Raw genomic sequence first — 21,167 nt, forward strand, 5'->3', positions numbered from 1 at the left:
TTTGGAACAGCTTCGGGAAATCCTTGAGAAACATCTTCGGTCACGCAAGCGTTTTCCATAAGCGATGTGTTTCCGCAGCTGGACGTGCACATTCACACTACGTCACCAACATGCCTGACTCCAGGGCCTATGTTCCAGCTCACAGGATAATCTTACAGTATTGTTACAATTTCACAATTAAAGTAACAATTTCCATTCAACTGTAACTCATGCGAATAATGGTTGTGCTAAATTTGCATTAGACTATAACAGGCAGGTTCAATCTGTCAGGCCTGTGGCTGAACGTGACAAGGTAATTATCTTGTTTATAGCATTTGTTATCACAATCAAATGAAATCTCATCTGGTTCAATAAAACGTAGCAAAAACGTAGCACGGTCCAAATTGGAGACCGGCATGTAGAAATCAGGTTTAGGTCTTCAGGACAAAGTATCAAATACATAAAGTGTGGATACAGGGGCTCAAACTCAAAACACTAAGACCTCAAGCCCACGACCTTACTCTTTATGCCACCACCAAGCTTCCTACCCAAATTATAAACTGTCAGATTGAAGTTTTGCAGGCAGGGCATTGCATCGCAAGGTGTGCCATCCTGCAATTGGATGTCCGGGCAAACAAGACAACAAGATCTAAGGTAAAACCATGAAGATAAAGCATTGGCATTGCTCGCCACTCACGTGTAAGACGTGCAGGTAACATTTACATGGCTCATCATTCAGATCGATATATTTTTCCGTTTACAAGTTTTTTTTTCTTTCTTTTTTGTATACAAGATTGAGGCTCGTGAAAGAGCTAACATTAATCACACAAAAAGTCAAACCGAGACACACAAAACACAAAAAACAAGGGGAGCGGCAGACAGGATGGGGAGAGAGGGGGAAGGACACAAACACAACATTTGAGAGCAGGGACATCGGGAGGACTTGGGGGGAGGTGGGAGAGGTATAAAACATATGAACACTGCAAGGACTCTGGTATAAAAGAACATGCAAGGTATAAAACATATACAACATGCATTTTAAGGCAATTTTCCCTGCTAGAGCGGGGGTTAGCCTTGCGGTCCCCATGACAATCTTCTCCATTTTGCCCTATTTTCTGCATCTCTCCTTGTTAACCCCCTTGGCCCGCATTTCTTCTTCCACCATCTTTAGCCAAGTCTTTCTCGGTCTTCCCCGTCCTCTACTTTCTTCTACATTAACTTCCATCACTCTTCTCAACCAGTCACTTTCATCCTTCCTCAATACATGACCAAACCATCTCAACCTGTTCCTCTTCACAGCATCAATCACAGGCAATATTCCCATCATCTTTCGCAATTCATCATTTGTCCTCCTCTCTCTCAACGATACTCCGCACATCCATCGAACCATTCGCATTTCCACCCTTTCCAGCCTTCGTTGCTGCTCTACGTTCATTACCCATGTCTCGCTCCCATAAATCATAACACTTCTCACACATGCAGCATACACCTTTCCCTTCAGCTTCAGCGACACTCTCCTCCTCATCAGCACGCCACTCAGTTCCCGAAACTTCTTCCATGCACATCTCACTCGAGCAACCGTTGCCGAGTCTGATCCACCTTCTCCATTCAGCATGTCTCCGAGGTAGCAAAACGTTTTCACACCTTCCAGCTTCACGCCATCTCCAAGATCCAACTCAACATTTCCTCCATCTGCAGCTCCCTCTGCGCACACCTTACATTTGAATGTAGCTGCCACACTGGTTAATGACCCTCTCAGACCACTACATTTTTGATGAACCCACTCAGCGCACATTGTACACTGAATGGAGTTCACTCCGACACCCTTCCTGCACACAGCACACGGCCACTTCCCAGTTCTTTCCACCTCACCACATGCTTTACCACTTGCCATCACCTTTGTCTTTCCGATATTCACCTTCAGACCTTTTGTCTCCATACATTCCTTCCACTTGTTCATCTTTTCCTTCAGTCCATCCATACTTTCCGCAATCAACACCAGATCATCTGCATACAACAACTCCCACGGTAAACCCTCCTTTACGTTCTGAGCCAGCACCTCCATCACAGCTACAAATAGTAGTGGACTTGGTATCGACCCCTGATGCACTCCCACCTTCACCTCAAACTCACCACTGTTCCCGTCCTTCGTCCTTACAGCTGTGCGTGCTCTTTTGTACATTGCCATCACTACTCTGATCAACCATTCCTCCACTCCTAACTTCCTCAATGCCCATGTCAATACTTTGCGTGGAACCCTATCGAATGCTTTCTCCAGATCAACAAACCCAAAAAACAACTTCTTCCTCTTATCCATGTACTTCTCCTGCAACTGCCTCACAATGAAAAGCGCATCTGTCGTTCCTCTTCCTGGCATAAATCCAAAATGCATTTCGTCGATCTTCACTTTCTTCCTTATCCTCCTTTCCAACACCCTTTCCAATACCTTCATTCCATGCTCCAATAACTTTATCGCTCGGTACGAGCCACACTCCAGAGGGTCACCTTTCCCCTTGTATAGAGGGACGAGGGTACTCAGTTCCCAATCCACTGGAATGCGGCCTTCTTTCACCACAAGATTACAGATCTCTGTCATTCTCTTCACACCCCAACTTCCTGCTGCCTTCAACATATCTCCCACAACTCCCGTCGGCCCTCCCGCTTTTCCACTCTTCATTGCTTTTATCGCTTCCTCAACTTCCTTCTCAGTTATCTTCTCTGCCGGTCCTAAAACTGGGTTACTCTCTATGTTGCCATCCCATTCATTCTCTGTATTCAACAGCATTTCCATATATCTTTTCCATCTTCCTTTAATTCCATCTGGGTCGACAACGATTTGTCCCACTTCATCCTTCAAGCAACTCACCCCCATCACATCACACCTCTCTTTCGCTATGTGCTTTGCAATCCTGAATACTGCTTTCTGACCCTCTTCCGAATCCAAGCATTCTCCGAACATTTTCCTACATGCCTCCTGCGCCTTTGCTACCTCTTTCTTTGCAGCCTTCCTGGCTGCCTTATAACTTTCATGCTCTGCTGTTTCTGCTCCCATACCCTTCGCCTTCTGCCACTCTTTGAACTTCTTCCTCTTCTCGTCAATCCTCTTTCCAACTTCAACATCCCACCACCATGTTTCCGAGTGCCTCGGTGGTCCTTTTGTCCATCCACATACCTCACCAACGGCTCCCAACAGACTAGCTTTCATTGACATCCAACCACTTTCAAGCTCAACCACATCATCCTCTACCCTACTCAGCCTCTCTTTTAATGCCTCCCTTACTGTCACCTCTTTCAACCTCCACACCTTCATTCTCGGTTGGTACTTCACCCGCCGAGCTCTCCTCGTACCTTTCACCCTTATGTCGCAGACAACCAAGTGGTGCTGTGAAACAGCCTCCTCCCCCGGGATCACCTTTGTGTCCCGGAGGTGCCCCCTATCTCGCCTACGCACCATCAGGTAGTCAACGGTTGTCGTCGACCCACCTGACGTGTATGTAACAAGCTTATTGTCCTCTTTCTGGAACTGAGTATTACAAATCAACAAATCAGCTCCATCAGCAAACTCCAAAATCCTTTCACCTTCTCCATTTCTCACACCATATCCGTAACCCCCATGAACTCCCTCAAAACCGTCCATACTCCTTCCCACATGTCCATTTAGGTCTCCTCCCACCACAACAACTTCCTCATCTTTCACGTTTTCCATCAGCTTCTCTATCGCACACCAGAACTTGTCCTTCTCTTCATCGCTTCGACCAACCTGCGGAGCATATCCCGAGATGACGTTCACCAAGAGCTTTCCAATCATCATTTTCACCATCATCAACCTATCACTCACTCTAGTCACACTCACCACACTGTCTACAAACTCCTCAGAAAACAGGACACCAACACCATTCACGCCCTCCGGGCACCCTTGCCACACAAACTTGTATTTCTGTCCCTGCCTACCCTTCACCATTCTCACACCACTTCCCTTCCATCTCGTCTCTTGCACACAACATATGTCCACTCTTCTTCTGACCAATACTTCCACCACTTCTCCTGATCTCCCTGTCATTGTCCCTACATTCCATGTCCCAAACCTCAGAAACCGATCTCCACTTCGGGCTGTACCCTGCCCATTTGTACTTGTGATTGTCATGGTTCTCTTTTTGAGGCAATGTTTTTATGGCCGGATGCCCTTCCTGACGCCAACCCTCTTAGTCGTCTCTTACGACACGCAGGGATACGGTGTACCTATTCTGACCAGGGTACACACTGGGAAACGTTTAAAACATGTAAATTCTGGGGGGGGGGGGGGGGGGCGTCAGCATCACGGCTGCGGTTTAAACATATTCCAACAATATCCAAACAGAACCATGAAAAAAAAAGAAAAAAAAAAAGAAGGTATAAAACATATGAACACTGCAAAGTTAAATTGATTGACAACTTCTCAAATACATGATTCAGTATCATTCCTTCAAGTGAATGAGATTCTGATACAAAATCCGTGCAGAATGCATATTGAATGATTAGGATCAATACCAAGTTGAAAATTCATGAGGTTTTGGGTTTGGAATGTGCTCCGACTTGTACTGTGTCTCCTCCAATTAAAACAAAGTAGGTATGAATGGTATTTTCCAGGTCTGGAGTATTCCATCGTTTGACCAAAGCAGAACATCGTGTTGATGCATCAAAAAACAAGTTCAGAGGTAACGTACTTCCATCCGAGTTGTCCAGCCTGGATTTGATTCCCCACCAGACTGTTAACTGTCGGATTGGTGCTTCACAGGTAGGGCATTGCATCAGCGAAGCACACCATCCCACAGATGGATGCTAACCCTGGTGTCCAGTCTGCTAGCATTAGCCGGTCGACATTAAAGATCTCACGGTGACTTTCAGGAAGAGTCGGTGAGGTATTGCTGGCACCATATACAAATTCCAAATTGCTGCCCTTATGTGCTGCAGGAGTGTGGCAGCACAGCACAGTCAATTGGCAGCACAGTCACGCCTCAGTGATGATGCATCCAGTGGGACAAATTCACAATTGAATCACGGTCCAATATGTGTTCGCGAGTGATGATTGCTTGAGGATTCCTGGAGCATCAAGCTTTGTCACCCATGCTTGGCTCTGTTGGGTACAACATGTGTTATGCATGGATGGGGAAAGACATGCCAAGAAGGTCCTCTTGGAACAGCCTCAATGCAAGTGGTCTGGGCGGGCCAAGAAAGCATTCACTGGATTTTGTCTGCAAGAACATTCAGCTTGGAGTACTTTGCCAAGTTGTTGGATCATCCCAGAAATGCATTACTTTCTGACAGCTTGCGTTCCTGTGTCATCAAGCCCTACCCCCTAAAAGTGAATGCCATATGGGATCTTTATTGAATTGGAAACTGTTCTGATGTAGTAATAAATCCACTGAGCATAAATCAGCTGAAGATGACAACATCAAAGTAATATAATATAATTTTAAAAACTATGTTATGTGTGGTTTGCAGAATGTCTGGTGAACATTCTGTTACATTAGTAAAATTGTCAAGCACATCAAAAAACGATTAAAGCAAAGGCATAGCGATACGATAGAATAAGTTTCCCATAAACAGTGGCATGTGAAGATGTGGACTGAGATAATCCTCGAGATTTTAAAAGGTCATAAACTCATGCGGTTGTCTTTCTCAGAGGTTAACAGTACAGTATGGCTGTAGTGTACTCGACTTTTAGCTGTCACGTCCAGGTTCGATTCATGTGATTCCCAACCAGATTATAAACAAGTAGATCTACATTCAAAGTACACCAACCCCATGCCAAATAAAGAAATAACATACCCTCCAGCATGGGGTGCCTTCAGCACCCGGCTATGCCGCAGTGGATGGCAGTTACCCGCAGTAACATGGAGACGGATTTGGGAGGGAGCGGTGTACAATAACTGATTGATTAATTGCGTAATAATATTGCGTAATTAATATAAATAAATAATAATCGTACAATAATTAATTTATTAATCAATTGGCTAATAGCACAACTAAACCCCCACTGCTTCATCCGAATCTGTAACTTTTTGAAAAATAATTAATTAATTAATCTAAAAAATAAATAATTAATCAAGTAATTGATTCATCAATAAATCAAAAATACCCTTTACAGTCAAATCACTTGGTCATTGTCGTGTCCATATCAGCTTCCTAGCTCAAAAGGTGCCTGAGATATTGCCCAGATGACAAAGAAATTAAATAAGTACTTAATAAATCGCTAATAATTAAGAAATTAATCAAATAATTGATTAGTAAAAAAAATAAATTTAAATACTGTTTTTGCCAAAGCATGTGGTCACTATTGTGCCGAAATTTCCGCTTCCTAGTTCAAAAGATGACCGAGATGTCCACCAGAAAAACAAGAAAACAAACAAACAAACAAACAAGAAGACATCATGCAGGATACTTGCAAAATCTCCCCACCCCCCTCTCACCAAAAAGGTTGCCATTGATCCATCAAATTGTCCATTTCATCAAGGTTAAAATTGACGATCTTGATCAAAGCTCGGGTCAATCGGATGAAAATTGATGATTTTTCAGATGAAAATTGATGATTTTTGAAGTTTGACCTAGAGTTGACCTTTGACCTCAAAAATAGTTGGTTTATCAATTTAGTGACTCAACATGCAAATACAACAACACAACAGGCATTTTAAGGCCATTTTCCCTCCTAGAGCGGGGGTTAGCCAACATGCAAATGATGTTCAATTTTCAAGTCAATTGGATGAAAAGTCGCAATTTAAAAAAATTGACCTCTTCATGACCTTTGACCTCAAAATCAATAGGCTTCTCAATTGTGACGACCTCTACAACTTGGTGAAGTTTCATCACGATCGGTTTAGAATTGTGACCTGTAGGTGAGTGACAAGCAGACAAACAGACAGAGAATAACAAGAAGAAGTCATGCAGGGCATGATACTTGCAAAATCCACTCTCTCCCCACCCCGCCCCCCAAAAGGATGCCATTGATCCATCAAATTGTCCATTTCATCAAGATTAAAATTGAAAATCTTGATCAAAGCTTGGGTCAATAGGAAGAAAAGTGATGATTTTTCAGATGAAAATTGCTGATTTTTAAAGTTTGACCTAAAGTTGACCTTTGACCTTTTGATCTCCAAAATAGTTTGTTTCCCTAATAGCGTGACTCAATATACAACGTTTGTTCTATTTACAAGTTAATCAAATTAAACTTGATCGTTTTTCAGATGAAAATTGATTTTGGAAGTTTGACCTTGAGTTGACTGACCTTTAACATTTTGACCTCAAAAAGTTAGTTTTCCAATTTAGTGACTCGATATACAAATGCTGTTTAAATTCCAAGTCAATGGGATGAAAATTGACGGTTTTTCAGATTAAAATGGCTGATTTTGGGAGTTTGACCTTGAGTTGACCTTTGACCTTTTGACCTCAAAAATAGTATGTTTCCCAATTTACTGACTCGATATGCAAATACTGTTCAATGATCAAGTCAATCGGTTGAAAATTGATGGCACTTCAGATGAAAATTGATGATTTTGAAAATTTGACCTTGAGTTGACCTTTGACCTTTTGACCTCAAAAATAGTTCATTTCCCAATTACTGACTCAATATACAAATGCTATTCAATTTTCAAATCAATCGGATTTAAAATGCCGATTTTAGAAATTTGACCTCCAGGTGACCTTTGACCTCAAAATCAATAGGCTTCTCAATTGGGACGACCTATACAACTTGGTGAAGTTTTATGACGATCGATTTAGAATTGTGACCTGCAGTCCGGTGACAAACAGACAAACAAACAGACAGAACCACAAACGCAACCAACCAATATAATTGAAAAATCTTCGATTTTGCAAGTAACAAATGCAACCGACCAGTATACTTGAAAAATCTTCGATTTTGCAAGTAACAAATGCAACCGACCAATATACTTGAAAAATCTTAGATTATTTCAATTTTGCAAGTAACAAGAAATATGTCGTGCATAGCACGATACTTGCAAAATCCCTAAAATAGGTTGTTGGCCTATGATGACCTCAACAATAATTGGTTGTTGAATTCAGTGACCTGGTATGCAAATCCTCTTAAAATTTCAAGTCAATCAGATGAAAATTGAGGATTTTAGAAATTTGGCCTACATTTACCTTTTGGCCTATGTTGATCTCAAAAATAGTTGGTGGTTGAATTCAGTTAGCCGATATGAAAATCCTATTCAAATTTTAAGTCAATCACGTGAAATTGAGGAGTTTAGACATTTGGAAAAAGTGGTTGACCTTTTGGCCGATGTTGATCTCAAAATAGTTGTTCATTGAATTCAGTAAACTGATATGAAACTCCTTTTCAAATTTCAAGTCATTCGGATGAAAATTGAGGATTTTAGAAATCTGGAAAAAGTGGTTGACCTTTGGCCTATGTTAACTTTGTGACCTATGTTGACCTCAAAATAGTTGTTGGTTGAATTTGGTTAACTTATATGAAAATCCTTTTCAACTTTTTAAGTCAATCAGATGAAAATTGAGTATGTTAGAAACTTGAAGAAGTTGTTGACCTTTTGGCTTGTTGACCTTTTGGGCTATGTTGACCTTGTGACCTATGTTGATCTCAAAAATAGTTGGTGGTTGAATTCAGTTAGCTGATCTGAAAATCCTATTCAAATTTCAAGTCAATCGGATGAAAATTGAGAATTTTAGAAATTCTAAAATAGGTAGTTGACCATTGGCCTATGTTGACCTTGTGACCGATGTTGATCTCAAAAATAGTTGGTGGTTGTATTCATTTAGTTGAAATGAAAATCCTTTTCAAATTTCAAGTCAATCGGATGAAAATTGAGGATTTTAGAAATTTGAAAAAAGTGGTTGACCTGTGGTCCACGTTGACCTTGTAAAATATTTTAATTTGAATTCAGTTTAACTGATATGAAAATCCGATTCAAATTTCAAGTGAATCTGATGAAAATTGAGGATGGTAGAAATTTGAAAAGGTTGTTGACCTTTTGGCCTAGGTTGACCTTTTGACCTAAAAAATAAATAGGATTTTGTCGGACCACGAACTCTACCATTTGCTGAAGTTTCGTGAAGATCGGTTTAAAATTGTGACCTGTAGGCAAGTATAAGTGAGCGGACAGACAAACACACACAAACCGGAGTGATCAACATACTGTTATGTGAAGGTATTTTCAAAAAAAAAAAAAATTGCCAAGTAATAACGCACAAGACCAACCAATACACTTGAAAAATCTTCGATTTTACGCAAGTAACAAACAGAAAACAATGCTCACTTTGTGCCCAGTGATGACGTCATGCATCGCCTGGAGAACAGTGTACAATTATCACCATGGTGTTTCTCAAGGCATTGTGATGTGTCGAGTGTGTTGCTGTTTTTGAATCGACGTAAAGATGGTTGTCTCATCTGATAGGGCTTACTCGCGCCCATTTAAAAGAATGACCCCACAGTACTTCTTGAAGAGTAGGCCATTGTGCGTTGTTACCCTTGCCACCATTCTAATGAATGCCGTGCTTGAGGACTGCATTGGCAGCACCCAATGATGGAAAAGCCACATGTCCAGTGGTAAATTCTCAGCTGTGGAAGCATTAATGACCAGTCGTGAACACTCCAAAGCCCCAGAAGGGTAAAGGAATAAGAACAAACCACAACAAAATCTAAGAGCAATACTGAAAACGTTAATGTTGGATGAAAAAGAAAACACTGTGTTGAGATGCTTGGAAAGTCAATAACCAGTTCCATTTTCGTTTTTTTTTTTAAAGAAAAGAAAAAAAATCAGCAAAAGCATTGAAATGCAATCCAAATCACGTCGCACTCACATTCTCGATGTCGGTGATACTTTACGTCCCTCGCGGAACCACGTGACTTGCGGTTGTGGGTAGCTGCCAATTTGAGGAGGGTCGATTATTATGGCTTCTCCGCGCTCCACACTCAGTGTACGCTCCCCCACCTCCTCGAAGTCTCCAAGGTCTGTCAGGCAGGTATGGACAAGGCTGTCATTAGCAAGGCTTCCTGGATGTCTATCAATGTTGTCAGCAGTCTATCAACAAAGCGGGCATGACACAACGGTCCTGCCTCTTACAGTCTTGAAAACCTCCCATCACAAAGTCAAAGCAGTGACCTAGTTTCACTGTCAGTCCAGAACAGTTGAGAAGACCATGCGGATGCATTTTTCCATCCTTTTCTAAGGGAATCGGAGTTGATGCTCAAAGGTTGATGCGTAATCTGAACTTCAGTTCAGACTGCAAAGCATTTCAATTGAGTCGCATAGTGAGAACTCGTCTCACAATACATCATTTCACCTTGTAATTGCACAATCTGTTCAGTGTGTACAATAATGTTTTTGATTTTAATTGGATACTTTGAATGCATTTTCGTGTTCCTTTCATCGAGTCACGGATCAGGAAAAGTCGAGCAATGAGTTGAATGAAAATAATAATTTCATCTCTGTATGATATGCAAATGATTTTTTAGCCAAAAATTTCCACCATTTGTCTTGAACATTTAGGGAACATCTGATATACATTTCTGCGTGTGTGAGTAAGGAGTTTTTGGGGTTCTTTTCTTTCTACGCAAGATCTAAGCTCATGGAAGAGAGGAGTATCAGAGGGTAAAAATGCTGGACAAGTGTAGGGGATGCAGTTGGACACAACAAGCAAGAGGATGAATGAACGGAGGATGAAGAGAGAGGAGGGTGGGAACCGCATCATCTGCAATTAAGAGGGTTGGGTTAGATAGTAGAGGAGACTGTGGGTAAGGGATGTGGAATGGCATGGAATTGTGGGTGATACACCACCTCCATGAAACTCTGGAAAGATGAGTGTGATTGAGGAACCAGCTTCAGGAAGGTGGTTCCAGAAATGGGAGAAAAGAGGAACAAGAGAGTGGAGGGAAGGAAATCCTTTTTTCAAGATGATGAATCAAAGACAAAGTATAACACATCTCCGAAAATTAGAAGCGCCATTTACCTATTCCATGGATCCCATGTTATGTCAGCAAAAATAATTTGTCCATTCACTTTACTTATTGAGCCTGGTGTTGGCTCAGCGGTTAGGGTGCTGGCTTGGGTTCCTAGGATTCTGGGTTCGAATCCCGATTGATCGCTGAATTAACACCAGGGGGGTTGTCTCAGCCCTGTCATCCTTCCGAGGTCGGCAAATTGAGTACCAGCACACTGGTAATTCCCTGTGTGTCGCAAGAGGCGACCAACAGGGTTGGCAGCAGGAAGGGCATCCGGCCATAAAACATTCCTGCAAAAAAGGGGACCACGGTGCCTGAAAAAGGCCAACCCCTGTTCTGCAGGGAAAAATGGCCTCTAAAGGTGGTTCATTCACTTTATTTATTTGTGCAAACAAGAAGAGGATCACAAACCCGTCTCCCAGTCGCAAATGTTTATTACCAGGATTCTACAGTGGCACTAGTGGCTCCATCACAGACTCTGCGACCTCCAATTAAAGCGATAATACTGAGCAGGCTACTTTCCATGCTTGATGTTCGACTACAGGTGGCACAGAAATGTGGAATTTATTGGTTCCATGGTTTCTATTTGTCGTTTTTTTTAACCTAAGTCTTTCACGAACCTGCTGTCCATGTCTGACGTGCGACTGAAGGTGCTGCAGGAATGTGGAATTTATTGGTTTCATGCTTTAGCATTCACCGTCTCTGCATTGTCTGATTACTTATGGCCTCCATTCCGTAGCAGGTAATCATATCACGTGGTATATACATATATGTATGTATATATTGTTGCGGATATGGGATTTGGCCTCCATCCATATCCGCTTGTAAATATTCCCCTATTTCCCCAATACTCCCCAACTATCCCCAATCCCCCATTCCCTAGTCCCATTGTCTGTAAACAACACTCTGTAGCCCCGACCTTCCCCTTTTTCCCCCATTAAATGTCGTGCCCAGGTTCACCGCATCTCACGTAGACAACTATAGGACATCTTGCTAGTTATTCTTAGTCTATGTCAGTTAAGGACTCGTTTCCATTAATTCTGACTCTTCGTTGCACCAGAATGTGATTGTATGGCACCAGTAGTAAGTTTAGGACCTCCCAATACTTCCCCACAATCTCATCTCCGCATCCTCCCATCATCTCATGAAACAACAACACCAACTACAACAACAGCGGGGGCGGCGCGGCGGCGGCGCGGGGAGTGTGCGTCCTCACTCCGGCTTGGTTAGCGGCCATTGCCCATGTGCTCCGACGGGGTTACCACACAGGGGCTGACTGTCAGCTCCTCGTCAAGGGCGGAGCCCGGTAACCCCCCCCCCCCGCACCCAATAAGAAGCGGCGGACCGATTCCATCTGGGGCGGAGCTAACGAGCCGAGGGCGTGTCACTCCCCGCTGGATATACGCAGCCACTTACCGGAGGTGACGTCAGATGCGCCTCAGCTTGGAGAGAAAACGGACGCCACCTTCCGAGCGCGACAATACCTCCCCGCATATCTGGACCGGACCGTGTGGATTCTGCCCCTGAGCCAAGGTGCACCTTGAGCTATCGACTGCCTGCCCCTCCTTGCCATCAATCCCTGTGTGAGTCAGTCTTGTCCCGTTTGTCTGTGGTCTGTCGGGAATAAGATAAGACCGTGTATAAGTGCCCACCTTTCTGTGCTGTACCTCTTGTGCCGTTGTAATCTAAACGTTCTGCATATCCCATATTATATCCTCCTCTGGAGGTCTTGAGAACTGTACCCCTGGTGTCGTGTCATTTAACCCAGCCGTTGTGTCCTTTCCTTCATTGATCTAGCGTAGCGCGATTCGGCCAACGTTCGAGTATAATCGGGTAACTTGTGCGAACACGGCGGCCATTCCGCTCGGCCCAGCATAACATCAAAGTCGTGTCCGTAACAATTGTTGTCAGGAGTTGGATTCGGACCTGGGACTAAATTTGTTAGGCCCAAATTTTGGAACACCAATTGTGTTATATCAGTAACAATTGGTGTCGGGAAGTGGGATCGGTCCCGGAGCGCGTTTCACACGCTCGAAATTATAACGGCGAAATTTGATTGTGTTTTACAAAAAAAAAAAAAAAAAAACCCGAATTTTGAAAGTCGCGCTATGGCAGATCAAGACGGCTGGGTTCCGGTAGAGGAGAGTGAGGCAGGGTCGATCCAGGACCAAATTGAGGGACATGAGGAGAGCGAAGCAGTGAGGGTAGCAGACGCACAAAATGGCAGCCTCGCACACATGGTTATTGTGGCGCCAAATTTAGCCGCGCCCGTGACCGTAGCAGCGCCGCCGATGGATTGGGGCCTATTTATGGAACAAATAAAGGCGCTCATGGTCCAGACAAGTGAAGACCTGAGGAATGACTTGGGAAACCAAATGGGGGTAATGAGGGACGAAGCGAGGGCTCAGAGTGAGCAATTGGGGGTAATGAGGGATGAAGCGAGGGGTACCGGTGAGGGATTAGACAAGAAATTAGAGGGGTTAGACAATGGGATAGAAGGGGTGAAACATGGGTTAATGGGGGTGGAAAATAGAATGGCTGCCCAGGAGAATCAGATAGAGGGAGTGAAAAATGGGTTAGAGGGGTTAGAAAACAGGATGGAAGGCAAATTGAGGGACATGAGGGACCAAGCGGAAAGGGAAGTTAAACAAATGGGGCAGCAGATAGAGGGGGTCAGAATGGGGGTAGAAACCAAACTGGATGCTCACAGGGAGGAAATGGAGCAGATGAGGGTGGCATCTGGGCAGGAGATGCAAGTAATGGGAGAAGAGATCAGAAGAGGTGTGAGTGAGGAGGTCGGAGGAGTGCGCGAGGAGGTGAGGCACTGTAAGGAGCACATGGAGAAGGAGGTGAGAAAGGGGACTGTAAAATTGCAAGGGGGCATAGAGGACCTGACGCAGGAAGTAGAACAACTGACAGAGGGACAAAAAGAACTAACGGACCAGGTAAAGAAGAACACAGCGGTAATAGGAGGGTTAAAAGCGACACAAAATGACCTAAAAAATGACTTGGTAGCGACGAAGAAGGAATGTCAGATGGTACGTGAGGGACTGACAACGAGGTTGGACGCGGTGATAGAGGTAATGGAGACGAAGGACCGGCAGGTGAGGACGCACATGGAAACGGTCAAGGTAGCCTTAGAGGACGAACTTGAGGAGACGTACCGGGAAATAAAAGAGGTGAAGCAGAAATTAGAAGAAGTGGAAGAAGGGGTGAGCGAAATTAAGAAGCGACGAGGGGATAATAAAGAGATAAAAGAGGAGATAAAAGAATTGGTCCAAAGTCTGTGTTTGGATCGTGATGATGTGCTCATTAACCGGATGAGGGATTCGCAGGTGATGGAGGAAAAGCGAAGAGGAAGAGGACCCGGTGTAAGTGGTGACCAATATGGTCGTGCGTATGATGCGCCAGGTGATTTAAGAAGCTTGGGGGTCGAGATGGACCCGGGTGTTCGTGAGAGGCCGTTGGTGAAGTGTGCGACAGGTCTGGTGTGCGAAAAAGGAGGTGTGCGAGAAAGTCCGACTCTGGGGTGTGTGAGGAAAAAGTGCGTGCCAAGGAGTGAGGGTGCTGGCGAGAGTGAGTCGGTCGTAGCGCGTGTGCGAGGGAGCACATGGAAGCGCGTAGTGAGGAGTGTTACGGAGGGTGTAAAGGGAGAATGCACGCCTGTGGTGAGTGTTACAGAGGATGTAACGGGAGAGTGTGCGCGAGAAAGGTGTGTGACGGACAGGTGCATGGGGAAAGAGTGCGCTGTCAAAAGTAAGGAAGAATGTACACCTGTGGTGAGTGTTACAGAGGGTGTAACGGGAGAGTGTGCGCGAGAAAGGTGTGTAATGAACATGTGCATGAGGAAAGAGTGCGCTGTCGAGAGTAAGGGTGAGTGCGCTGTCAAGAGTGGAGGTGAGAGTAGTAAGAGTGACACGGAGCGTGAGTTGGTTGTGACAGGTGAGAAAGGATGTACACCTGGAATGGAAGGATGCACACCTGGAATGGTAGAGAGTGTGTGGGAATGCACGCTGGAATTGGTAGTGAGGCACGTAGTAGGGTGTGCGAGTGAGGGCACACCTGTGATTGTCACAGAGGAGGTGACCGAGGAGGGGGCGCGAAGAGGTGTGTTGGTGAGGTGTGCGAGCGACGAATGTGTGCCAAGGTGTTCGGTGGTCAGGTGTGTGACCAAGTCGGTGAGCGGAATGAGGGTACCTGGGTGTGTAAGGAAAGGTATGAGCAAGCAAGGGGTAGCGTATGCATGTAAGCATCCAGGTGAAGCATCGACGGTAACCGGGTTAAAGGTTAGGTCGACTTTTAGCCGAAGCGGGCCCTCGGTGCGTGCCGGGCTTCGCGTGCCGCGAGAACCAGCGGGGATCCGAGCCACGGCGGGTTCGAAAGGACCGCCGTGCGCGATCCACGCTGGGCCTCGCGTGGAACGGCCGCGTCCGGGCTCCACTAGGCGGAGCGGGCAGCCCGATAGGAAGGGTCGTCATGGCGACCACTTTTTGTTGAGGCATTCCGGCAGGTCGAGATCGGGCCATGGGATGGCTCTGTGCCGAGATGGTGCGTGGGATCTCGGCCCGGGTAAACCTCCTTCCCTGCACCGAATGCGGGACGTGTCCAGCCGCTGGCACCAAACAACCCGCATTCATGGCTTGGCTTTACGAAGCCGGGCTTTGGACAGGAATTGGCGCAACGAGAGGCATTAGTGAGTAGACTGTGTGATGAGGTTAGTGTTTTGGCCCCAAAATTAGAGAAAAACAAAATTTGATGATTGGCAAAGGAGTGGCAGTAATGATTGGCAGATGATGGGTAGTGATTGGCAAATTTTTGATTTGTTGAAATTTGATGTGCAAAATTGGTGATGAGCGATGGGCCCGGTGGGTAAGGGTGGCATCCCTGCCACCCTTCCCATGTGGGGCAAATGCGCTATAGCTTATGGGGTGTATGGCAGTGAAAACTAGCCCGGGTGGGTTAGGATATTGATAGGGATCTAGCGAAGATGACAGTAGGTAACGTTAAGATTAGTTAGTGACTGATACCTGTAGTGGGGACGCAGGTAGTTTAGTGTGGATGATAATGACGTGGGAGCGCAATAGTTTAAAGGGACGACTGGGAAGCGCAAGTTTCAGAGGGGAGTAGTTAGATGAGATGATGCTGTGTGAGAACTGGACAGGTGTGTGGAGCAGTGTGGAGCAGTGTATGAGTAGTGAGTGTTGTGGATCAGCGCAAATGCGCCTGGGGAGAGAAGGGTGCAGGTGGCACCAGGTGTGAGAGCACAGGTGTGCAAGTACAGGTGTGTGGAATACATGGAGTATAGGAATGAGTGGTGTGGAGAGAGTTGGAGTAAGTGGTACGGAGTGGTGTGCATGGTGCGAAGGTGTGGATGGGGGAAGAGTGGACCCCTTTCACGAGTACCCGGGGCGGGTAGTGTAAGTGTTAGGTAGAGGGTATAGGTAAATTGTGGTTGGATATTGGCATTTGTGGTGCGGTTGCAGAATGGTATTGCGGATGGGTGCATTAGTGTTGTGGAAATGGCTGGGCGTGTAGCCTGTTAGTGTGTGTAGTTGGTTGGGCACTCCACCACTGTGAGGATGTCGGCCAGGTGAGGCCGCAGGTGGGCTCTGGGAGCCGTTAGTGTCAGTGGGGCCCGAGGATCCGGAGGACGGACCCGGGTAGCCCAGTGCCAGAGAGGGCACCGAGTGGGGAGAGCGCCAGAGGGCCTTCCCCAGGTAGTTAGGTTAGGGTAAGGAGCAGGTAAGCTCGGAGGCAACTGCAGTGGTGGAGGTGTGCAGGTGGGTAGACTTGCTGGGAGAGCTACACGTCGCAGCCCAGAAATTGTGCGAGGGCACCGGGAGATGAATCGGGGGAGTGAGACCCCAAATTGAAAAGCACCACAGTTTGGTCAATGGGAATTGGTTTTTAGAACCCATAGTGTAAGAGGGCCAATGGTTTGGCAGGAGAAAGACCCCTGGTAATGTAAAGTTGTTAAAGTCATTTAGGAAATAGTTAGGATTGATGAACCTGTCGCACCATACGCAGCCACTTACCTGAGGTGATGATGATGACTCCACACCTGTGTTTTCTTTGTTCCGTGTGCAGGAAATGAGAATTGCTGTGTGGATTGGTGAGACGCATCACGACGTGGATGAGACATTGGGGTGATTCCATCTCTCCCTCCCTAGGAGGGACTGATGATGAATTGGTGATGGCAAATTTTGATGTTGAATTGGAGATAGCAAATTTTGATGAGAGTTGGAAATGGCAAATTTGATTGGTTAGGAGGGAGAGAAGACGAATTTGGTTTATGGGAGGAACGGGGAAGACAGTAGGGACGTTTGTGGATTTGTAAAGTAGATGTTTATGGGTAGTGTTGTGTTTTGTGGATACAGTAAGGGGTAAGGGGAGGGGCCATGTAGGTTACCTGGTGGTGGGGGGGGGGGGGGCGTACGGTAGGAACGTACCTGTCTCACCTGGTTCCCATGTGCCCCCAGTGTGGATCACCTTGTATTGCGTGCACTTTTGCGCCCTTACCACCTTACTCACTTGTTCTACTTCTTTTGTCTCCCACCTCCGAGGATCTGGCTTTGGGGCAGCGAGAGAGGAGAGAGAGGTGCTGGCTCTGCAGTTGTGGGCCTGCACTTTAGCTGCTTGCTGCCGGGATCTATACACCATATGGACCGCAATTTTTGTGGCCGCCCACCATGGACCGCAGTTCTCTTGCGGGCAAGCACCACCCGTGGATGGACCTCTGGGTCAACGTGGCACCTACGCCATACAGGTGAACCACTTTTAGTTGGCCCCCTGACGGCCACAATAAAGAAATGGACGCGGTTGGCGCCTTTCTTTATTTTTGAAAGAAGCCAGAAGGCCAAGTGCACCACATGAAGGCAAGACCAGCGGCAGAACATCGGCCGGCTGCGACACCACCGGTGACGTTGAACATTTTATTGGTGCACCGGATGGTGCTGACTGTGTTATGGGGTGGTGCTTTTGGTGCTTGGATGGGGTGCTCTGCACATTATTAAAGGCCGTAGGGCCACAGAGCACTCGTGGGTTGGTGTATCGATGCTGGCATGCATGCTCTCTCTATGCATAACATCTGCATGTGTTCCTCCAAAAACAGGTCCTGGATCGTAGTGTAAATATCAGTGTAGTCTGGTGTAAATAATGCTCCCTACCGGCTGTATGTTTAGTTTGAGGATTCTTTCCGCGATTCGGTTATCCTGTGGGTGTGTTTCTGTGAGGAGAAGGGTGCAACGTCGCAGGGGGACATATTTACTCATTTGTAAACATCTGTAAAACTGTCGCACTCAGGGTAGAGTTAATAGTAGAGGGAACTACATCTGAGTGCCACACTAAAGTAGGTAAAGATTTATCGGGTCGGGCCGCCCCGAGGTAGAGAAGGGTGCAATGTTGCGGATATGGGATTTGGCCTCCATCCATATCCGCTTGTAAATATTCCCCTATTTCCCCAATACTCCCCAACTATCCCCAATCCCCCATTCCCTAGTCCCATTGTCTGTAAACAACACTCTGTAGCCCCGACCTTCCCCTTTTTCCCCCATTAAATGTCGTGCCCAGGTTCACCGCATCTCACGTAGACAACTATAGGACATCTTGCTAGTTATTCTTAGTCTATGTCAGTTAAGGACTCGTTTCCATTAATTCTGACTCTTCGTTGCACCAGAATGTGATTGTATGGCACCAGTAGTAAGTTTAGGACCTCCCAATACTTCCCCACAATCTCATCTCCGCATCCTCCCATCATCTCATGAAACAACACCAACTACAACAACAGCGGGGGCGGCGCGGCGGCGGCGCGGGGAGTGTGCGTCCTCACTCCGGCTTGGTTAGCCGCCATTGCCCATGTGCTCCGACGGGGTTACCACACAGGGGCTGACTGTCAGCTCCTCGTCAAGGGCGGAGCCCGGTAACCCCCCCCCCCCCGCACCCAATAAGAAGCGGCGGACCGATTCCATCTGGGGCGGAGCTAACGAGCCGAGGGCGTGTCACTCCCCGCTGGATATACGCAGCCACTTACCGGAGGTGACGTCAGATGCGCCTCAGCTTGGAGAGAAAACGGACGCCACCTTCCGAGCGCGACAATACCTCCCCGCATATCTGGACCGGACCGTGTGGATTCTGCCCCTGAGCCAAGGTGCACCTTGAGCTATCGACTGCCTGCCCCTCCTTGCCATCAATCCCTGTGTGAGTCAGTCTTGTCCCGTTTGTCTGTGGTCTGTCGGGAATAAGATAAGACCGTGTATAAGTGCCCACCTTTCTGTGCTGTACCTCTTGTGCCGTTGTAATCTAAACGTTCTGCATATCCCATATTATATCCTCCTCCGGAGGTCTTGAGAACTGTACCCCTGGTGTCGTGTCATTTAACCCAGCCGTTGTGTCCTTTCCTTCATTGATCTAGCGTAGCGCGATTCGGCCAACGTTCGAGTATAATCGGGTAACTTGTGCGAACACGGCGGCCATTCCGCTCGGCCCAGCATAACATCAAAGTCGTGTCCGTAACAATATATATATACACACATATATATATATATATATATATATATATATATATATATATATATATATATATATATATATATATATATATATATACATACATATATATATATATATATATATATATATATATATATATATATTATATATATATATATATATATATATATATATATATATATATATATATATATATATTGCACTGAGTTGATAACTGTACCCCTGAGTAAGACACTTTGAATGTCACCATGACTTTGCCAGCAAAGCCTATGCTTTGAATTTCTTTGTTTCAAGGAATTCTCTCTGACACCACTCTAATGAGTGAACTTTCAATTCAGGTTTGGAGTGATGAACCCACAATTCATCACCTGTGACCAAGCAGGAAAGCAACACGTTTCTTTCAGCGTCTTATTGCAGTTCGGTATCGGTGAATGTTTTTTTCTTTTCCCAAAAACAGCAAAAAAGAAGCAGAATTTTAAAAAAAATGTGGCCAAATGTCTTAAGTTTGCATTAGCTGCATTTTTGTTTCGTGGAATATATTTAGCCGTGAAGTGTCATTTTTCTTTGAGTATCACTTGCATGTCCTTAACAGTGCATACCGAAAATCCTTCACATGCACCCTGGGCCACTCAGTGCAGATTTGGATTGACTTTCGGTCATGTTACTCAGTAATCATTAATCATAGGACCCCAGAGAGTGTGTCACAGGAGGATTAATATGTGGTTTTGTGCACATTCTCTCAACAGATGTTTTAGTGCGTGGGGGAAAAGCACAACTTTCCAAAGTCTGTAACAAAGGACTATAGAAAGTCTATGCACACCTCCAACAACCAACGAATCAACATGATGAGAAACTAGAAAGAGCAATCAAAGATTGCAGCGCCTCACCAGGACTTGTTTTGTGTGGCCTTGTAGTATTTTATAGACGAGCAACGGTACCCACCCAACTGGCGGGGCTTCAATTGCGAGGCCCAAATGAAAAGGTAAAATATCAGAAATTGAAGGCTTTTTTTATTTTAAACGATTTATATAAACATCCGTTAAATCATATCACACGCAAATCATCAAAATCTAAACAGTATTTGTAGAATTTCAATAAAAGCCACATCACTGTTCATATCGGTAAATATTATTCCATCGTGTTTGGAAAAACTGGAAAATTGGAAAAAAAATTCCTAATTGGAAAAACAACATGGCCTATTTTACTCCAGGGGGTCCCAGGATTACCCACCCAAAATTTCGTTGCGATCGGTTGAGCCGTTTTTGCAGTACCTGGGAAGAGACGGACAGACATTTGGTGAATTATAGTAAGATGTACTCAAATTATAATTGTACCATACATAGTTTATAGTCATATTTACATTCTAATTGTACATCTATATAAGAATACACTTTTTCTTTTATGTGCCTTTTATGTTGCGTGTAACTGCATGTGTGAGAAGTGTTATGATTTATGGGAGCGAGACATGGGTAATGAACGTAGAGCAGCAACGAAGGTTGGAAAGGGTGGAAATGCGAATGGTTCGATGGATGTGCGGAGTATCGTTGAGAGAGAGGAAGACAAATGATGAATTGCGAAAGATGATGGGAATAGAGCCTGTGATTGATGCTGTGAAGAGGAACAGGTTGAGATGGTTTGGTCATGTGTTTGGGAAGGATGAAAGTGACTGGTTGAGAAGAGTGGTGGAAATGAATGTAGAAGGAAGTAGAGGACGGGGAAGACC

The 21,167-nt window shown here is 45.3% G+C and overlaps 1 protein-coding gene across 1 annotated transcript in view; it reads right to left on the reverse strand.

Annotated features, from left to right (window-relative positions):
* SDK2 (sidekick cell adhesion molecule 2) overlaps positions 1 to 21,167 on the reverse strand; it is a 990,523-nt gene that overhangs the window by 535,651 nt on the left and 433,705 nt on the right. The window contains exon 4 of the mRNA XM_068126284.2: positions 9,796 to 9,946. Within this exon, the coding sequence (XP_067982385.2) occupies positions 9,796 to 9,946 (151 nt within the window). The remainder of the gene's footprint in view (positions 1 to 9,795; positions 9,947 to 21,167) is intronic.

This window comes from Myxine glutinosa, chromosome 10 (genome assembly GCF_964187855.1).
Source record: "Myxine glutinosa chromosome 10, kmMyxGlut1.1, whole genome shotgun sequence".
NCBI classification, from domain to species: Eukaryota; Metazoa; Chordata; class Myxini; order Myxiniformes; family Myxinidae; genus Myxine; species Myxine glutinosa.